This window comes from Nycticebus coucang, chromosome 19 (genome assembly GCF_027406575.1).
Source record: "Nycticebus coucang isolate mNycCou1 chromosome 19, mNycCou1.pri, whole genome shotgun sequence".
Lineage (NCBI taxonomy): Eukaryota > Metazoa > Chordata > Mammalia > Primates > Lorisidae > Nycticebus > Nycticebus coucang.
The window spans coordinates 57942215-57961001 of record NC_069798.1 but is presented as its reverse complement, the minus strand read 5'-3'; the positions used below and the strand labels follow the sequence as shown (position 1 = coordinate 57961001).

The 18787-nt window shown below is 33.6% G+C and overlaps 1 protein-coding gene across 7 annotated transcripts in view; it reads right to left on the bottom strand.

The window, feature by feature from the left end:
• RELCH (RAB11 binding and LisH domain, coiled-coil and HEAT repeat containing) overlaps window positions 1–18787 on the bottom strand; it is a 117013-nt gene that overhangs the window by 34075 nt on the left and 64151 nt on the right. For all 7 annotated transcript variants that reach the window (XR_008375969.1, XM_053571455.1, XM_053571456.1 and 4 more), the window contains 7 exons: window positions 16434–16574; window positions 15468–15632; window positions 10299–10446; window positions 5628–5784; window positions 4908–5031; window positions 2695–2743; window positions 318–397 (listed from right to left, as the gene is read on the bottom strand). Coding sequence is in view for 6 of the 7 variants with exons in the window: in XM_053571455.1 (XP_053427430.1) it covers window positions 318–397; window positions 2695–2743; window positions 4908–5031; window positions 5628–5784; window positions 10299–10446; window positions 15468–15632; window positions 16434–16574 (864 nt within the window). In the remaining variant the exon portion in view is untranslated. The remainder of the gene's footprint in view (window positions 1–317; window positions 398–2694; window positions 2744–4907; window positions 5032–5627; window positions 5785–10298; window positions 10447–15467; window positions 15633–16433; window positions 16575–18787) is intronic.

The window sequence follows — 18787 nt, the reverse complement described above, 5'->3', positions numbered from 1 at the left end:
GGGCTAGGTGTATGTGGCTGGAACCTTAGCCGCTTCAGCCATAGGCACAGAGCTGCATTTTGTAGTTTAGTTCACATAACATAAGTGCTTTGTTACTTATGAAAAACTTATCATGAAACACAATTTATTTGTTTAACTGAATTTTTACTGACTTTTATTTTTCAAATAGTATCTCCACTATACATTATTTATTGAATAGATTAATTTTGTTTTCCTTTATGGGTACCAATTTCTCTTGTACACACATTAAGAAGAAATATTAGGTATTTTTCTGAATAGAAAACATTTTTACTGGAGAATAAAACTTTTTCCCTTACCTGAATATAACATGTAAGGACTCCTGTTGCATAAATAGGGACTGTAGCTTTAGTGAGAACCCCATTTCCTGCTGAAGAATCTAAAATCATCAAAATAATTTAAAAAGTGTGAGCATATTTTAAGTATAAAGAAAAAAGTCACAATGCATTTTAAATTAAAATTACAACTGTTTACTAGATAAAAATAAATATTATCATTACTTTGAAAAATATTGTGATTAAAATTCATTTCTACTGGTTGGTATAAAATACAATTCAATGTTTCTTAAAGAGTCATTATAAGCATAGACATTTCTGATAAATGAGAAAGAAGATTAGTAACTAAATGAAATGTTATATTCCTTTTTCTATATCAGAAATCAGAGCTTTCTTTAAGAGTTGCCCAAGTGTCCATATAGGCAGGTCTTCCTAAATTTTTATGCTTTCAATTTGCAGTGTTTTGTAAATTATAAAAGCACCCAGTTAAAAGCTGGCACTTAGATAAATGTCATTTAATCTGCTTCCAGATATGAGTTTCTACAGAGTTTCCAGTACTAGCCCAATTCCTGAGCCCCTCCTTATCTTCAATAGGATTTTCAGACAGACAAAGCCCTAGTTATTTTCATGGAAGAGGAAGGAATCAGCCAAAGTAAAGCAGAGACAGGAAAGCATCAAGCCATAGGTGTGTGCCCTGTGACTACTGTATAAAAGACCTTCTTTTATAGCATCTGTAGATAATTTGAAAAGAAAAATCCTAGAGATGATAATTATCATTCCCAGCAGCAAGAGTTCCTATTTATTATTGATCAAGAGGCACTATATTAAGGCTTTATGCTTGCTGTTATGTTCTGAAGAATTTTTTATTACTATATTTTTTTATACATGGTTATACATTATTTTCCAAGAGAAGCAATTGAGTTGAAAAGATCTATTTAACTAACTGCTCTGAAAAAATTTTAGCAAAAAAAGAAAGTTCCATTTTCACATTAATTAGTATTTGAGGTTTGTTTATATTCTTGGTAAGAATAACTTTTTCTTTCTTTTTTTGGGGGGGGGTGGGGCAGAGTCTTAAGCTGTTACCCTGGGAACGGTGCGGTGGCGTCGTATCTCAAAGCAACCTCCAACTCAGGCTCAAGCGATCCTCTTGCCTCAGTTTTTCTATTTTTAGTAGAGATGGGGGTCTCGCTTTTGCACAGCCTGGTCTAGAAATCGTGAGGTCAAGCAATCCACCTGCCTCAGCCTCCCAAAGTGGTAGGATTACACTGGCCTAAGAATAACTTTTTCTTGCATAGAGTACTCATATTAGTTGAGTATGATGATGATGGGAGAGGTAAATGGTAGGCTAGGAAATAAGCTTAAACTGGATTCACAGACATGGACTATATATACAGGCATTAATAATCACATCCTATTTGAACAGCTAAACAAATAACTTAATCATAACTAGTAATTCCAAAGCTGTCAATTTTAGACTATTTAATTTTTTCTTCACTAATTTGTCCTCAGAAGTAAAAAGGTATAAAAGATAATACCAACAATTTAGGGATTCCAAACTTTATCCTTTAAAAGACTATTAAAAATAACCTTTGGGAAGAATTTGTCCAAAAAAAGAAAAAAAAAATCATCAATGTCTTCAAATTTAAAAGAATTCATTTATTCATTTTCTAACTACCTCTGAGGATGGCCAAAAATGGAGTTTTCTAGGCCATTCAAATCAAATTACTAAGGTAGGATTTACATAAGAATTATCTATATATCCAAATCAACCAAGTTAAAAATGGAGGGTGGGGTGGTACTACACATTTCTTCTAATATTTTCCACAATTTATCTTAGAAACTAGAAAAATTTACAAGCAGATAGATCTACACACATACAAGTTATTAGGCCAAAAATGCTGTAACTGGATTTCTTAAGATAAATGACTAAAAACTGTCCCTAAAGGGGCTAGAACTGTCCATTCAACCTTGTAGTTTCTTTAAAAATCTCATGTTTCATTTAAAAAACATGTATACATATATTTTATTATTTTCCATTATATATATTTGTCTTGTTATGTTTTAAATAACTAATTGTGAATTAGATGTAGCTTATTTTATAATTTTTGGTACCTTGAATATACTAGTTCAAATCTCCAAGAGTATGAGCAGCTTTAGGTCATTCTAGTTACACTGAAGGTAGATATTTACAATCAACTTGATAAGGATTAATCTGACTACTACCTTATGGGAAGGACATTAAACGTGACAGTTACAAAACCAAGAACTTAAACAATATAAATTCTCTCTTTGAATTGTACTTGCTAGTTTATAATTTATACAATTTACAAATAATGAATATAGTATTCTTCCCGAGTAAAGAGATCCCATTGTTTTTAAAAATAATAATGAACAAACTTACCAATGTTTTCTTCAGATAGTCTTAAAATCTCCTGGAACTGAGGTTTTACCTAAGCAACCCAAAGAACAGATTCAATGGACCAATTTATTAAATAACATGTTAACTAATGTTACCAGTACAATTTATTCATGTTGCTTTATATAGACTATTGAGATAAACGGTCAGAAATGTAATAATTCTTAATTATGAGGCTTAGGATAAAATAAGAGTTAAGTTATTGGAGGTAACATCTTTCATGATAAGTATTTTAAAAAATCAATTCAGGTCAATAGTATTTTTGAACAGCCTTTGGTTTCACTCATTAAATTAAAAGCATTTGGCTGTATTTCAAAACAAGTTTTTAAAAATGAAAAGAAAATTTCAGTCATTTAGGGTGGTCAATAAGTAACTATAAATCATGTAATATCCATCTTAATTTTTTGTTGTAATTCTTTAATGTTTATTTATCAAATATGTAATTTTAATAATTTAAGTCAGAGCAAATCTTCACTTAAATTTTTTTTATTGAAGTTATCAAAGATTTCAGGCCACTGAAGTTTTTTTTTTGAGACAGAGTTTCACTTTGTAGTCCTTGGTAGAGTGCCTTGGTATCACAGCTCACAGCAACCTCAATCTCCTGGGCTCAAGCAATCCCCTTTCCTTTGCCTCCCAAGCAGCTCCCAGGCACCCATCACAATGCTCAGCTATTTTTAGGGATGGAGGTCTCACTTTGGCTTAGGCTGGTCTCGAACCTGTGAGGTCAGGCACTCCACCCGCCTCGGCCTCCCAGAGTGCTGGGATTATAGGCATGAGGCACCGCACCCAGGCAGCCAGGCCACTGAAGATTTACTGTTATGTGGAGTAAGTTGATTCCTACTTACTTTTCTTAAAAAAAATTTTAAAAAGTAGCTTATTGTTTTGAAGATGTCAAACAATTTTTGTCAATACTAATAATAGTAAAATTAAATTATATTCGTTTAACAATTGGATGCTAATGAAAAAATGCTAAGTGATCTTGTCTTTCCTACAACAACATAAAGGTCTGATTTTTGTTCTCTTCTCCTAAGGTGAGGCACACTAATTTATGTATTCAACTTAAACTGAGAGGAAGACCACTGCTAAAAGATTAATTTACTGAACCATACTCTTAGAACTAAGGCAATAAAGTAACTTCTTTGTTTTACACATGAAAAAACTAAGCCCAGATAATTTAACTTATTTATTAAAGTTCACAGACATCAGTCAGCAGGTAATAGTGCCATACCCCAAGTCATCTGAATTTTCTCCAGTTCACTGTGCCAGTTTTGCTTTAAATGTTTCAACTACAGATTTAATAGTGAAGAGCTACATTAAATTAAAAGTGATACTTAAAGTGCCTTGATTAACATTTGATTTTAACAATTATATCTTTTTATGTTTTTATTAACTCTACAAAGAACTGCCTTAACAATATGCTATGATGACAAATTAATAGGTTTAAAAGATTAGGATCTAAGGACATCCCAATTTTAATAGCTAAAACTACAAAATAACCTATATAGGCAAATGTGACAAATGATACTTTTGGCTGTAATTGAAATATATAACATTTATCTTAAAGTGTCCATGCTATTCTAAGAGTTGGTATCTTTCCAGCAAGTTTTATATATAAGTTGCTGTGGTTCCGCAATAGCCTGAGGTTTTTAACCAAAGTATGTTGAGCAAACAGCTGCTTCCTGAACCTGTAGTAGAGAGTGGGTGCCAGAAGCATATTCAAAGAATTCTGATTGAGTTCCCTACCTGATCCTTCCTATATTAAAAATTGATGAGAGGGTGGCACCTGTGGCTCAAGGAGTAGGGCGCCGGCCCCATATGCCAGGGGTGGATGGTTCAAGCCCAGCCCTGGCCAAAACCACATCCACACACAAAAAAAGAAACACAGAATCTCATTTGACCTCAGACATAATGAATAAACATGTCCATTTTAAAAAAAAAAAAAAAAAAAAAAAAAAAAAATTGATGAGGATATTCAGTGAGTAAATTTAATATCAAAGTATGGTACAAACTTTAGGGAAATCATCTTATGAAAATCAGTAAAAAGAATATTACCAACTAGAATATTTTTACTATCATGTTATTCTAGGAGATTGCAAGATAAAGGAAAGGCTTATGCTTTTATTTACTCTGTTATAGCGTTAACATATTACATTTCTATGTCTCTTGCATATAAGAAAACATGGAATACAAGTTTTTACCTTAGTGTTTGTAAAAATTTTGCCAAATGTCCGGCAAAGGCGCCAGAAAAATCTGGAGAATTCATGGACACAGGCAGTTGAAGTAACATTAATTTTGCCAACTATTTCTATAAGTTGTGGCAACCTGAATATGAAAGGAAAGAAAAATAGGCAGGGGATACATATAAATTACTGTTTCCTTGCCAATTTCTGAAACAATGCAAATCCAACAACCGCTCCTATTTTGTTCTTTGAAAGCAAACAAATTGTTTGGAACCCTTTGAAAAGATCTTAATATAATTACATTAAACACTTAAAAATCAATTTCAACTGTTTGCTATAAAGTACATGGAATGTTAATGGTAGAGTTATAAGGATGGAGTTATTAATGAGACTCAAATCTATGGATCTGATGCATCACCCAAGAGCTTGGCTAACATGGCATCCATTTTAGCCTCCAAAATGAGAAGTCTAGATGAAATAAAACATCAATCACACTACTGGAAACAAAGCAGCAGATAAATCTGTCTGACATAATATAGTAGCACCTTCTTCATAAATAACTACATACCCAATGGTGTGAATTTCCTTTCCTAAACAAGTTTATTGTAGATTGATGACAAGTTACATTGTAAAAATTTTGTTATACTTCGTCCCTAAGGGCCAAAGCTAAATATAGTGAGCTATTTTTTCATTCATCTGATTCAGGTACATCAAATGAATGTGGAGGTGGAAACTTACAATTGATTGACAACCCATAGTAAACTCTCCCAGCCTGTTGTACCCTCGTGTTCTAGCTGGTAGTCATAAAGTTGTAGTAGCACTGCCAATTGCTCACGACTTCCAATGATAGTAGACACATCTTGAAGAGGTGACATAGGCCGAGGAAACCTAGTTACTATAAATAACAGAAGCAAAATAAATCACATAGAAAATGGCAGTTTGTATACTTAGCTTTCTGTCAAAAGGAAAATAATATCCACCCCCTCACGTTTAATTAACTTACTATAAATTGTAAATATATAGCAAACATATCAATCAAGTCATTTTTTAGGAAAAAAGAGATTCTTCTCAAATGTGAACAAATCCAATAAATCTCAAAAGTTAAACAGATTGTATGAGACTACATAGTTAAATGGAATACTGTAATAAAACAGTTTGCCAATGAATAACATTTCACTTATATTAACTAAAATTGTCCAAAGAGAAGACTGTTAGATAAAAAATGGATTTGAAGTTGGTTGGAAAAAAATAGAAATATCTGTCATTTTACTGGTCTATTTTCGGCAAGAGAATAGTAAATATGATAAAATGTTTCCTTTGGGAAGTAAGGAACTAGTAAGTTAACAGTAGGAAAAAAACAGAGAATATATATAAAATACTTAGAGCTTGAGCTGAACAGGTTTCTTTGGTATTTAATTATCAACATCAAATGCTTTATTAAAAAAAAAAAACTTCACAGCTTGACAAACATCAAGTTTTATAAATTGTTAAAGCCAGCAATCAATAAGATAAGGACAAAGTACAATATAGATTATTATAACGAGGGGCCCATGTTATATACTTTAAAAGTTTTTTGGGGAAAACTGAAAAACTTACTTTTAAAATTCTATTAAAAAATGAATATATATTTACACATACACAGATATATACACACTGATATATTTAAAAAATTTAAACATATTAATAAAAACTGTGATCCTATAGATAGTAATTAGATGCTTAAAGCAATGCTTCTTGGATGGCTATTAAATGAATAAACCATGCTAACAGCTTACTAACTGTTGGTTTGAAATGTCCAATGGAGGCAACACTAACACAAAAGAAAATACCCTAAAAAGACTTATAAGGATGAAGTACTTTCTCAAAACATATTAATGCCTTAAAGATAATTATTATTTTTTTTGACACAGAGTCTCACTATGTTGCCCTCGGTAGACTACCGTAGTGTCACAGCTCACAGCAACCTCAAACTCTTGGGCTTAAGCGATTCTCTTGCCTCAGACTCCCAAGTAGCTGGGATTACAGGTGCCCACCACAATGCCTGGCTATTTCTTGGTTGTAGCTGTCACTGTCATTTGGCAGGCCCCGGCGGCGTTCTGGTGTACATGGCTAGTGCCCTAGTTGCTAAGCTACAGGCGCTGAGCCTAAAGATAATCATTAACTTAAGAAAATTTAAAACAACACCTAATTTCAAAAATGCTTAATGACAAAACTTAGATGTCACTGTATTCCTATGCTGCACCAGGCACTTAACAATACATTAAGTACAGGTAAATGTTATCCCTTGCTAATTTGCAATCATAATATAACAACAAAGATATAAATTTGGATAACATGATATCCGTCCTTAACTAACGTTTCTGCTTGAATTCTCAGTATCCTAATCTTGGTCTCACATAGATTTGGATGGTGAGGAATAATTATACTTTATATTTCTGTATCATGTCAAAGCATATCTGATGTAACTTCAAACAGAATTTTATTATTTTCATCACAATCTGCTATACTATGATAGAATGAGTGTTATTCCTTCAAAAATACTGACAAATCATTGGAAAACAATAATTAAAAGCTAGGTCCAATAGAAGTAAAATGACACTGGGAAATAAGCAATTAGATGGTTTACTCAGTGATTATAGATAAACAATCATAATGTATTATTCCATTTAATAATGGAATTAATGTGATTTAAAACACAACTGAGTAACTTAGAATGAAACAGAAAAGTCCCCAGAATGGTATTTTAATAGGCCAACAAAACACCAGCATTTCATTGTCAATAAGATATCCATAATTACACAGCAAAATAATAGCTGTTATGAATCTTTAGTGTATTTCACCCTCTACTAGAACGTAAGTCCATAAGCAGAAATTTTTGTCTATTTTATTTAAGAATGTAACCCAAGTGTTTGAAACAATACTTGACATAGATATTAGTGATGAAGAATCAATTGGTAATAAAAATATTTGTGTGGGTTACCATCTTTGTGAGAAAACAGATAAATCTTTCTTCATAATAAATTATACCTCAAATTATATGTATATATAGACATACAGACATAGACAAATGGATATACCCTAAATGAGGGTCTAATAAATACTCTTCATTATAAATAGATTATAACCTAAATGAGGGTATAGTAACATTAACATTATAGCTACTGTCAAAGTCAGAGAGTCAAATTGAATCCATGAGAACTAAAAATAAAAGATAATCACAAGAAGTCGCATAAATATTGGAAGGAATATATTCAGGTTGGCAAAAAACAAACAAAAACCTGGTTTTGTGTTCTTTTTTTTCTCTTTGAGACAGGGTCTCACTCTGTTGCCCAGGCTAGAGTATACTGGTGTGACGTAGTTCATTGCAACTTTGAACTCCTGACTCAGCCTCCTCAGAGGCTGGGACTATAGATGTGTGCCATCATGCCTGGCTAAGTTTTTTTTTTTTTTCCTTTCCTTTTTTTTTTTTTGGTAGAGACAAGGTCTCCCTACATTGTTTGCAACAGAAGACATTCAAGGATTAATTGTCAAATAAATGAGGGAATAATAACAAATATTATGAACTGTCTACTTAACTCCAATTTTTATGTTCAAGTCCTAAACCCTAGTATTTCAGAATGTGATCTTATTTGGAAACAGCACTGCTGAAGATGTAATTAGATAAGATGAGGTCACACTGGAGTAGTCCCTCATCTAACATGACTGATCTCCTTATAGAGAGGGGAAATTTGAGACAGAAACAAACACACAGAGAATGTACCATGTGAAGATAAAGGCAAATGTTGGGGTGATGCATCTACAAGCGAATAAACACCAAAGATTGCCAGGAAAACCACCAGAAGCTGGGAGAGAGGCATTGAGCAGCTTATTCTTCACAGTTTTTGGAAGGAACCTATCCTGCCAACACCTTGATCTCAGACTTTAAGCCTTTAGAACTGTGAGATAATAAATTTCTCTTGTTTAAGCACTAAGTTTGTGGTACTTTTAAGGTGCGGTAGTAAACTAATACTAACACATCAAAGTAGAAAAAGAAAGAGAAGGAATTAGGAAGATAGAAAAATCTCCAGGCAGAAGACATACCTTAATGAATACAGGAAGTGGCCAGCTGTGAGTACTTTACAAAGTCTTATCTTAAAAGTTTGAATTTTCCTTCTCTTCAATAATATCATTTAAAAATTAAATTAACTACACACCTTGTATTCTCAATTTTCCAAATAAAATGGGCATTAAAATAGTATATACCAATTTTTATTACATGGCTTCATGTATTCTTTTTTTCTTTATTTTTTTATTTTTGTAGAGACAGAGTCTCACTTTATGGCCCTCGGTAGAGTGCCATGACGTCACAGCTCACAGCAACCTCCAACTCCTGGGCTTAAGCGATTCTCTTGCCTCAGCCTCCGGAGTAGCTGGGACTACAGCGCCCGCCACGACACCCAGCTATTTTTTGGTTGCAGTTCAGCCAGGGCAGGGTTTGAACCCACCACCCTTGGTATATGGGGCCGGTGCCTTACCAACTGAGCCACAGGCGCCGCCCGGCTTCATGTATTCTTGAACATACTGCAACATATTCCAAAGATTATATGTAGCCCCTAGTTTATTTTACATGAATGAGATTCTAAAACATTGTCTGTTGATGTTCTCAATGTTACAATCCTTTGCCCATCAGACACATAACAGACAATAATTTCACAAATCTGGAAGGACTGCAAAGGTATCTCATACATAGCAATAGCTTGTCTACTAACATTTATTGTGGGGGTCAGGTGCAATGGGGTTATCAATTACATTCTAAATACTAAAGGTCACTTACTAGCTACCTGGATAGTGAAGTAAGAAAATACTGGCCTCTGCAGTCAATTTTATGTACTTCTGAAAATTAAGTCACATTCCTTTTTTGGAAAAAAACAAAATTCTGTACCATATGCTTATAATTCTTTCTAGCAAGGATATAACAGGAAAAAGTAATTATTATGTTTAACTTTCTCTATTGAAAATAAGATGAAACTGGCAAAGATGCAAATATAAAGGAAGCAGAAATAACAAGATTCACATATTAGCAACTATTAAATCAACCTTTCTGTTGATTCAGATCTATCATGAAAGAAAATACTTATTCTTCCAGCCTCCAAAAAAAGGCTATAATAAGACAAATGAAGAATGAAAAGAAAACATAAATATAAAATAACACCATGAGGCTTATTCATAAAAGATGAAGCCATATACTTTGCCTATAGATTAATATAATCTATGACCATGAGATTCTACATATAAAACACATTTTAGTAATTCTGCTGTTACATAAAGAGATTTTAGAATTTTAACCAAAATCAATTCTTTGGGAAGCTAAGCTGATAATATTCTACATCTTTTGTCCAGAATTTAATTTCTACATCTTTTGTCCAGTACCTTCTATCTGTGGCACTTCACCGTGAAGCTTGGCTTTGCTGGAGAAAGGTGCATTCTGTAGCACTAATGCAAAGAGAGACGGGATCAATGACTGTAAGGCAGAAAGATACATGTGGAGCTTGTGTTCATCCAACCCATGTTCTCCTTCCTGCAACATAAGGTGGTGGAAGCTAATTTTAGTCTTTTGAAATTATATTGCTAATTGGATTTACGTATGAAGTTCTTCCTTTCTGTGGTAAATCAAACATTTAAGGACCTGTATGTTGGACTCAAAACAACATTTAATAAGAATGTGAAATGTAAAGAAGCTCTAAGGCATTAGAGAAGTGGTAGAATCTTTTATAAATTACTTCAGGGTAAATTCTATTTGTAGGAAACAACTTTTACAGATTCTTTTCTTTTTTTTTTTTCTTGAGACAGAGTCTCACTATGTCACCCTCGGTAGAGTGCCGTGGCATCACAGCTCACACAGGCTCAAATTCTTGGGCTTAAGCAATTCTCTTGCCTCAGCCTCCCAAGTAGCTGGGACTACAGGCGCCTGCCACAACACCCGGCTATTTTTTTATGGCAGTTGTCATTGTTGCTTAGCAGGCCCAGGCCAGGTTCAAATCTGCTGCCTCCAGTGTATGTGGCTGGCGCCCTAACAGCTGAGCTACAGGCACTGAGCCCAGATTCTTTTTCTTTAGAGAGGGTCCTGTCTTTTGACATTTTTAAAGTCATGGTATAGAAATTAAACTGAGCCAACAGGAATCATTTTCTTTCTTTTCCTTTTTATAAATTGATATGTTAATAATTGTACATATTTGTGGAGTACATGTCATATTCTGATACATGCATACAATATGTAATGATCAAATCAGGGTAACTGGGGTTATCTATCACGCCATTTATCATTCCTCTGAGTTGGAGACAACTGTATGTTTGTACCCATTAACGATCTTCTCTTCATCCTTCCCTCTTTTTAATCCGCCCCAGCCTCTGGTAACCACCATTCTACTCTTTACCTCCTCGAGATCAACTTTTTTAGTTCCCAAGTGTTAGTACTGTATAGGTGATATTTGTCTTCCTGTGCCTGGCTTATTTCACTCAACATAATGTCCTCTAGGCTTATCCATGTTGCTGTCAATGACAGGATTTCATTCTTTTCTATAGTTGAATAACATTCCATTTTGTATATGTACATTTTCTTTATCCATTCATCTTTTTTTTTTTAAATAAGGACACTTTTTTCTCATTACCATGGATTTTTTTATTTTTATAGATTTTTTTTTTTTTGTAGTTTTTGGCTGGGGCAGGGTTTCAACCCGCCTCCTCTGGCATATGGGTCTGGTGCCCTACTCCTTTGAGCCACAGCGCCACCCCACTACGATGGATTTAAAATTTTTTTTTAAATTAAATCAGATTAATATGAGGGTACAATTTTTTGGTTATATTGTTCTCAATTCCAGGGTAAACTTCCATTTGTAGAAGAGCCTGTGTTATATACCCTCACAATGTGCACATTAGGTGAGATCCCACCTCATGCTCTCCCTCCTTCTGCCAAATGTCCCCCCACCGACCCCCTGCCTTATCCCCAAACTGGACTATATTAGTGTTTTATTGTTCTTATGAGCATGTAATTGTTTATATATTGATTTCATATTAGTATGGAGTTCACTGGATATTTATTTTTCCATTCTTGCAATACTTTACTAAGAAGAATGTATTTCAACTCCATCCAGGTAAATATAAAAGATGTAATGTCTCCATATCCATTCATCTGTAAATGGATATTTAGGTTGATTCCACATCTTTTCTATTGTAAACAGTGCTGTAACAAACATGAGAGTGTAGATATCTCTATGATACACTGATTTCCTCTCCTTTGGATATACCCAGCAGTGGCATTGCTGGATTATATGGTATTTCCTTTTTCAGCTTTCTGAGGAACCTCCATACTGTTATCCATAATGGTCATGCTAATTTCATTCCCATTGGGTTCTCCTTTCTCAGCATCTGCTGTGCTGTTTGTCTTTTTGATGACAGCCATTCTAACTGGGGTGAGATGGTATCTTGTGGTTTTGATTTGCATTTCCCCAATAATTAGTGAAGTTCAACATTCTTTCATATATCTTTTGGCTATCTGTATGTCTTCTTTTGAGAAACATCTCTTCAGATCATTTTCCCATTTTTAAACTGGATTTTTTTTTTCTTTTTGCTGTGAGTTTCTTATATATTCTGGTTATTAATCCCATGACAGATGGATATTTTGTAAATGTTTTCTCCCAATGTATTAGATGTCACTTCACACTGTTTATTGTTTTCTTTGCTGTGTGGAAACCTTTTAGCTCACTATAATCCTATTTGACCAAGTTTGCTTTTGTTGCCTGTACTTTTAAGATCTCAAAAAATATTTGCCCAGACCAATGTCTGAAACATTCCTCCAATGTTATCTTTTAGTAGTTTCAGGCTTTACATTTAAGTCTCTAAACCCATTTTTATTTGATTTTTATATACTTTTATATATGGGATCTTGTTTCATTTTTCTGTACATGGATATCCACTTTACTTAGCACTGTTTATTGAAGAGATTGTTCTTTCCTCGCTGTGTGTTCTTGGTGCCTTTGTAAAAAATTAGTTGGCTGTAAATATGTAGTTCTTTATTCTGTTCCATTAATCTATGTCTATTTTCATGAGTACAAGATAAAATATCAATCAAATGTTAGACGCTTTGAAGTGCCACTTCAGGGTTCTACAGAAACATGTGAATCTGTACTAGATTAATTAGGGCAGCGTGTGTTCTGTTATCATGGGGGATTCATACATTTTTTGTTTGTTTTTTGGATTCATACATTTTTAAATGACTCACATCCCAGCTCTGAGTTTGCTACCTATGTAAACAAAGGTATTTTCAATTTGCTCTATTTACCTATTTCTAAAATTGACATTTGGTTTATGTAGATTGTTCAAAGCTCTTTGACAAGAAAACATGGCTTCTAAATTGTAGATGAGATCAGCATCATTGTTTGGCTACCAAACACGATACAATCTTTATTTCAGCAAGTAAAACTCCTGGGAATACATTCTCACCATGTCTGTGTGAGATACATCAGGCAGTGAAGTTCGAAGGTGTTATGTTCTATTTCCATTACAGTAAAAATCCTTGAAGCATGAGAACTACGTAGCAGAACTATACTGATTTTTCTCCCCACATGTGATGCAAAATTTATATACTCTATTTTACTCCTACAAAAGAAAATCTATTGTCAAAAAAATGGTCCTGCATAAATTATATATTGAGTATGATCAAATATCGCCTTTAAAAATTCCTATTTGTTAATATAGTATAAAAATAGAAATTGGAAAACTTAGGAGTAGAAGAAAAATAGTGAAAGTTGTCATAGGTTTTTGCATCGGCATTTATTTTGCTATGTATTTTACAGAACTTGAATTAAATATGATTTTGAGGCAGCAATACATCTTCTTAATTGCACATTTGTGGTTTTCAAAATCTGTTTTGAGAAAGTCTTCTGAAATACATATTTCTATAATTCATTCTTTTAATATTGGTTATAGATGTACTATGTGCAAGATATGAGGGGCAAAGATGTATGAAGGATACATAATTTAGCATATATTGATTATACATTATATTGAAAATATTTGCTAAAGACTTTGTAATCAAATACCCTTTTTAATTTCAAGATAACCCTGAAATATAGCTATTCCTTTATTATTATTTTGGCAGCACTGTTCATCAAGAGGCGGGGTCTATTTTCCTACCATGTGAATCTGACCTGTCCTTGCGATTAGTTTTTGGCCAAGCTAATATGACAGAAGTGACTGTCATTTTTTAGCTTAGGCCTCGAGTATCTTTGACAACTAATAAGTCAGCAAGTAAGTTTGTGTTGAAATGGATGCATTCATGCTGATAGTGCAAATTGTAATAATTGTTCTAAAAAAATAGCACAACCTTTAAAATCGTTCCAGTTTTTGACCTATTGTTGCTATTATTGCTCTATATTATATATAAGAAAAAGGGAAAAATCATATGTAAAAATACCTATTATTATTTGTAGTAGTAAAAATTTGAAATATTTAAATATTATTAATATTTAAAAACTAAGGAATGGTAAATAGCAATGTCAATTTGTAAAAAAAAAAAAAAAAAAAATCTATGTCTATTTTTATGCCAGTAACAAGATATTCTGATTACTATAGTATTGAAGTATACATTTTGAAGTAAGGTAGTGTGATGTCTCCACCTTTGTTCTTCTTGCTCAGGATTACAGCTTTTGTGATTCCATATATATTTGAGGAATTTTTTTCTATTTCTGTGAGGAATGTCATTGGTATTTTGACAGGTATTGCATTGAATATATAGATCACTCTGGGTAATGTGGACATTAACAATATTAATTCTCCAATCTTTTTCATTTTGTTGCATCCTCTTCAATTTCTTTCATCAGTTTTTATAGTTTTCACTGTAGAGATCTTTCAACTCTTTGGTTAAATTTATTCCTACATATTTAATTTAATTTTTTTTTGGTAGCTACTGTAAATAGGATCACTTTCTTGATTTTTTCTTCAGATTGCTCACTGTTGGCATATAGAAACGCTCAACTCCTATCTCAGTAGCAGCTTCTGCTACTTTCTCTCTCTTATTTCCTATCCTCTTTTATAAATTTGGCCCCTAATAGGCACTAAAGAAAAGATAGTCTTCTAGCTTCTAAAAGAAACTTTTTGCATAAAAATTAGATGAAGAAGTCACCATTTCTTTAATTGTTTTGCTTGGGGAGAATAAAAAGTTAATTTTAAAAGAGAGGAAATGAACTATTGCAGTGGAATAAGCAGTTAAAGCAATTTTGACCCTGTATAAATAATAAAGCTTTGAGACTCATATTTTAGCTATTTGTACATTCTGGAATTGGAGTTGCTATTTTACATAAAATATTTACGCCTTTAGAAGGATTAAGAGCTAGTTTTTAAATAATGCATTAGTTATTTCCACAAAGGTGCTATTTCAGCTAACGGCAAAGCAAAAATTCCTCATCTCTCTCTCTTAGCTCCTGTCCCAGAATCTTTAACTGGTAATATATTAGAATGTTTAGTTAAGTGATACCTTCTCTTTCTGCTCCCCAACATTCCTCGAAGATGGCTTAGAACAGACTCTTAGAAGGAAGGACTCACCCTGAGAAGTTTTTCAATCTTGTTCAGCAGTGTAGGTATAAGATGAGACTGTAAATTTCCAAGTTCTGTAGTCCAGGCAGCATAAGCTGGTAAAAATACTTGATGTGTAGCACTAACTACTCTTTCAGAGGGATCACCCAAGGCTGACAATAATAATTCAAAACCCTGTCAATGCAAAAGAGGTAAATATAGATTTTTTTTTTTTAATTTTTATTTGTTTATTTTTTGGGACAGAGTCTCACAATGTTGCCACAGATCACAGCAACCTCCAACTCCTGGGCTTAGGCAATTCTCCTGCCTCAGCCTCCCAAGTAGCTGAGACTACATGTGCCCACCACAACGCCTGGCTATTTTTTTGTTGCAGTTATCATGTTGTTTAGCAGGCCTGGGCTGGGTTCGAACCTGCTAGCCTCAGTGTTTGTGGCCGGTGCCCTAACTACTGAGCTATGGGCACTGAGCTAGATTTTTAAAACAGTAACTTTTGAAAAAACTTAATAAAAATAAATATATACTTCACTTTATTTATTTATTCGTTGATTGATTGATTAATTGCAGTTTTTGGCCAGGCTGGGGTTGAACCCGCCACCTCCGGTACATGGGGCCAGGGCCCTACTTCTTTGAGTCACAGGTACCGCCCACTTCGCCATATTTAGAAAATATTTTAATGAAGAAAGCCATCCATAGTCCTAGCCTTCCCATTTTCTTTAAAGAAAATGCCACGTATCCACTGATGAGTTAAGTAAAGCAAATGTGTGGGAAATGTGGCATATTTGTAAGCTGTGACAGATGCTGTAAATGAATTATACCGTTGATTCCTATGAGCTTCAAAACCAAAACCACACAGCCATCTCCAAGCAACTTAAGTTGACCTACCTGCCATTCCTACTATATATTATAATGTATTGGAATACTGTATTACTCAGAATTTTATAATGGGGTAAGAGAGGTTCATTCTGAAAAAAATACCTGTTGATACTTGTCTGGATCATCAATGTATCCCATAATGATACCAAGGCTTTTGATCACAGCTTCTCTTACCAAATCTGCCTTATCTTCCATTAACATTTGTTGCAACATTGAAAGAACCAAGGAGCTACGGATTTCTTTCTGAAAATAAACATATTTTTACTATTTATTTACACTAAAACATGTAAGTATAGAAAATAATATCACCAGATAAAACCAACACTAATGTTTTGTTATATTTGCTTTAAGTTTTTACTGTTTAACCACATAAAACATAACACAGATACAGCCAAAATATTGCCCTTCCCTAATCCCTTCCTTTCTGAATTCAGTATTAATCAACTCTCAGCATGTTCTTATAACTTTACTAAATATGTAATCATCTCTTAAATCCTTACAGTACATACTAACAGGCACTTTTGGCAAATTAACAAAGTCAACACTTTGCTACAAATGAACAATGATTCTTCTATCAGTAACTGTTCAACTCAGAGTGCTCAGAGGTATAATAACAGGAGGGATTACAAACATTCTAGCAATTAAAACATTTGCCTGGGGTACTATGAGGAAACTTTATAAAATCCTGACATTTCTATTTTGTTCTAGCAGGGAGAAAAAAATCCAAAGAGGATAATAAAAGAGTAAACTTTACATATACTTTAAAAATTGCATTGCTATTTTATTATGCTAATATTTAAAATAATGCCCACCACTGCTATGCCTTGGTTTTACACAGATTTTTTTTTCCAGTTATAATAAAGAATGTTTTAACTTAATTATTAGCTGAGGCTAGAATAAAGAATTATCAAAATTCAAATTCATGTCCCTTCTATCCCACTTTGTACTATTACTGCAATTTCACTAAATTTATAAAATTTTTTAAACCTAAACTTGTTATAAATATAAAGGTAAAAGATGTGATTATTTTAACAAATTTCCAGCACAGTTTGCTATGCAAAGTTTAACAGACATTTTCCAAATGCCTGGTTTTCACTTTGACTTTTATAAATAAAAACACAAGCAAGTTTAGTGAATTTTAAATGCATCTTGGTACAGCTGTGTTTTACCTGATAGGCTAAAAACTGCCCTAAAAATGCTATAAATACCTTTATTCTTGTTGATATCAGCACAAAGCAATAACAGAGGTAATAAACTTCAGGTGGTAATTTACTTCACATTGATCTAGGCTGAGGTCAACTGTAGCAACTAGATTTTAGTATTCCAACCCCATGAGATAGGTCAGGAGAAATTATTCTAAACACACTGAGAAATTGGGGATGAGTAAGAGGATAAATTCATGCTATTTTGGTTGGGTGATTAAACACTGCCAAAATAAAAAACACAAATGGTAAAAGCAGTGAGACACAGAGGTGTTAATAGTAGGAGATATTTTAAAAGTGAACAGATACCCACACAAGAACCTGTGAATAGTGTTTACAGGGCCAGGTGCAGTAGCTCATGCCTGTAATCCCAGCACTTTGGGAGGCCAAGGTGGGAGGCACGCTTGAGGCCAGGAGTTCAAGACCAGCCTGGGCAACATAGCGAAACCTCGTCTCTACAAAAAATGAAAAATAAAAAAGATTAGCCAGGTATGGTGGTGCATGCCTGTAGTCCCAGCTACTCAAGAGGCTGAGGTGGGAGGCCCACTTAAGCCCAGGAGTTTCAAGCTGTAGTGAGCTATGATCACGCTACTGCACTCCTGCCAGGGTGACAGAGTGAGACCCCATTTCTAAAAAAAGAAAAATAAATAAATGAAAGTAAAATACAGTGCTTACATTCAGGCACTGCTAGTGGGATATAAAACACTGCATACAGTATGATTAATATTGGGTAAAACCTTTTTAAAGGATATAAAAAATAAGCTGGTATATGTATAAAGTTTTTCCCCCTCAAAGTATTAATAAAACCTAATAATAGTGGATAACCTTGGAGACAGTGACTGGGAGCAAGAGAAGAAGTCTTTGATTTTTCTTTTATTCTTCTCATACTGTAGGAACATTTATTTTTAACAAAATAAAAATAAATACTTATTCTAACTGGGACTGAGAATATAAGCTATTCGTTACATTTTTCTGAATTAAAGAACCCATCGTAAATCTTTTGAAAAAGACGATTGTGTTACTATTAGTTTCTCTTCATTTAAGGAATATGAAGTTAACAGTAAGTGCAACTAAATAGTCCATGCTCTCCTGTACTTTTTTTACAGCTTTCTTTAAGAACCACCTTACAAAAATGACCTTTTAAGGCATGGGTCAGCAAACTTACTGCAAAGGGCCAGATGTATATACTCTGCTTTGGTGGCCTTAAAGATCTCTGTTGCAACTACTCACTTCTGTCAATGTGATACAAAATCG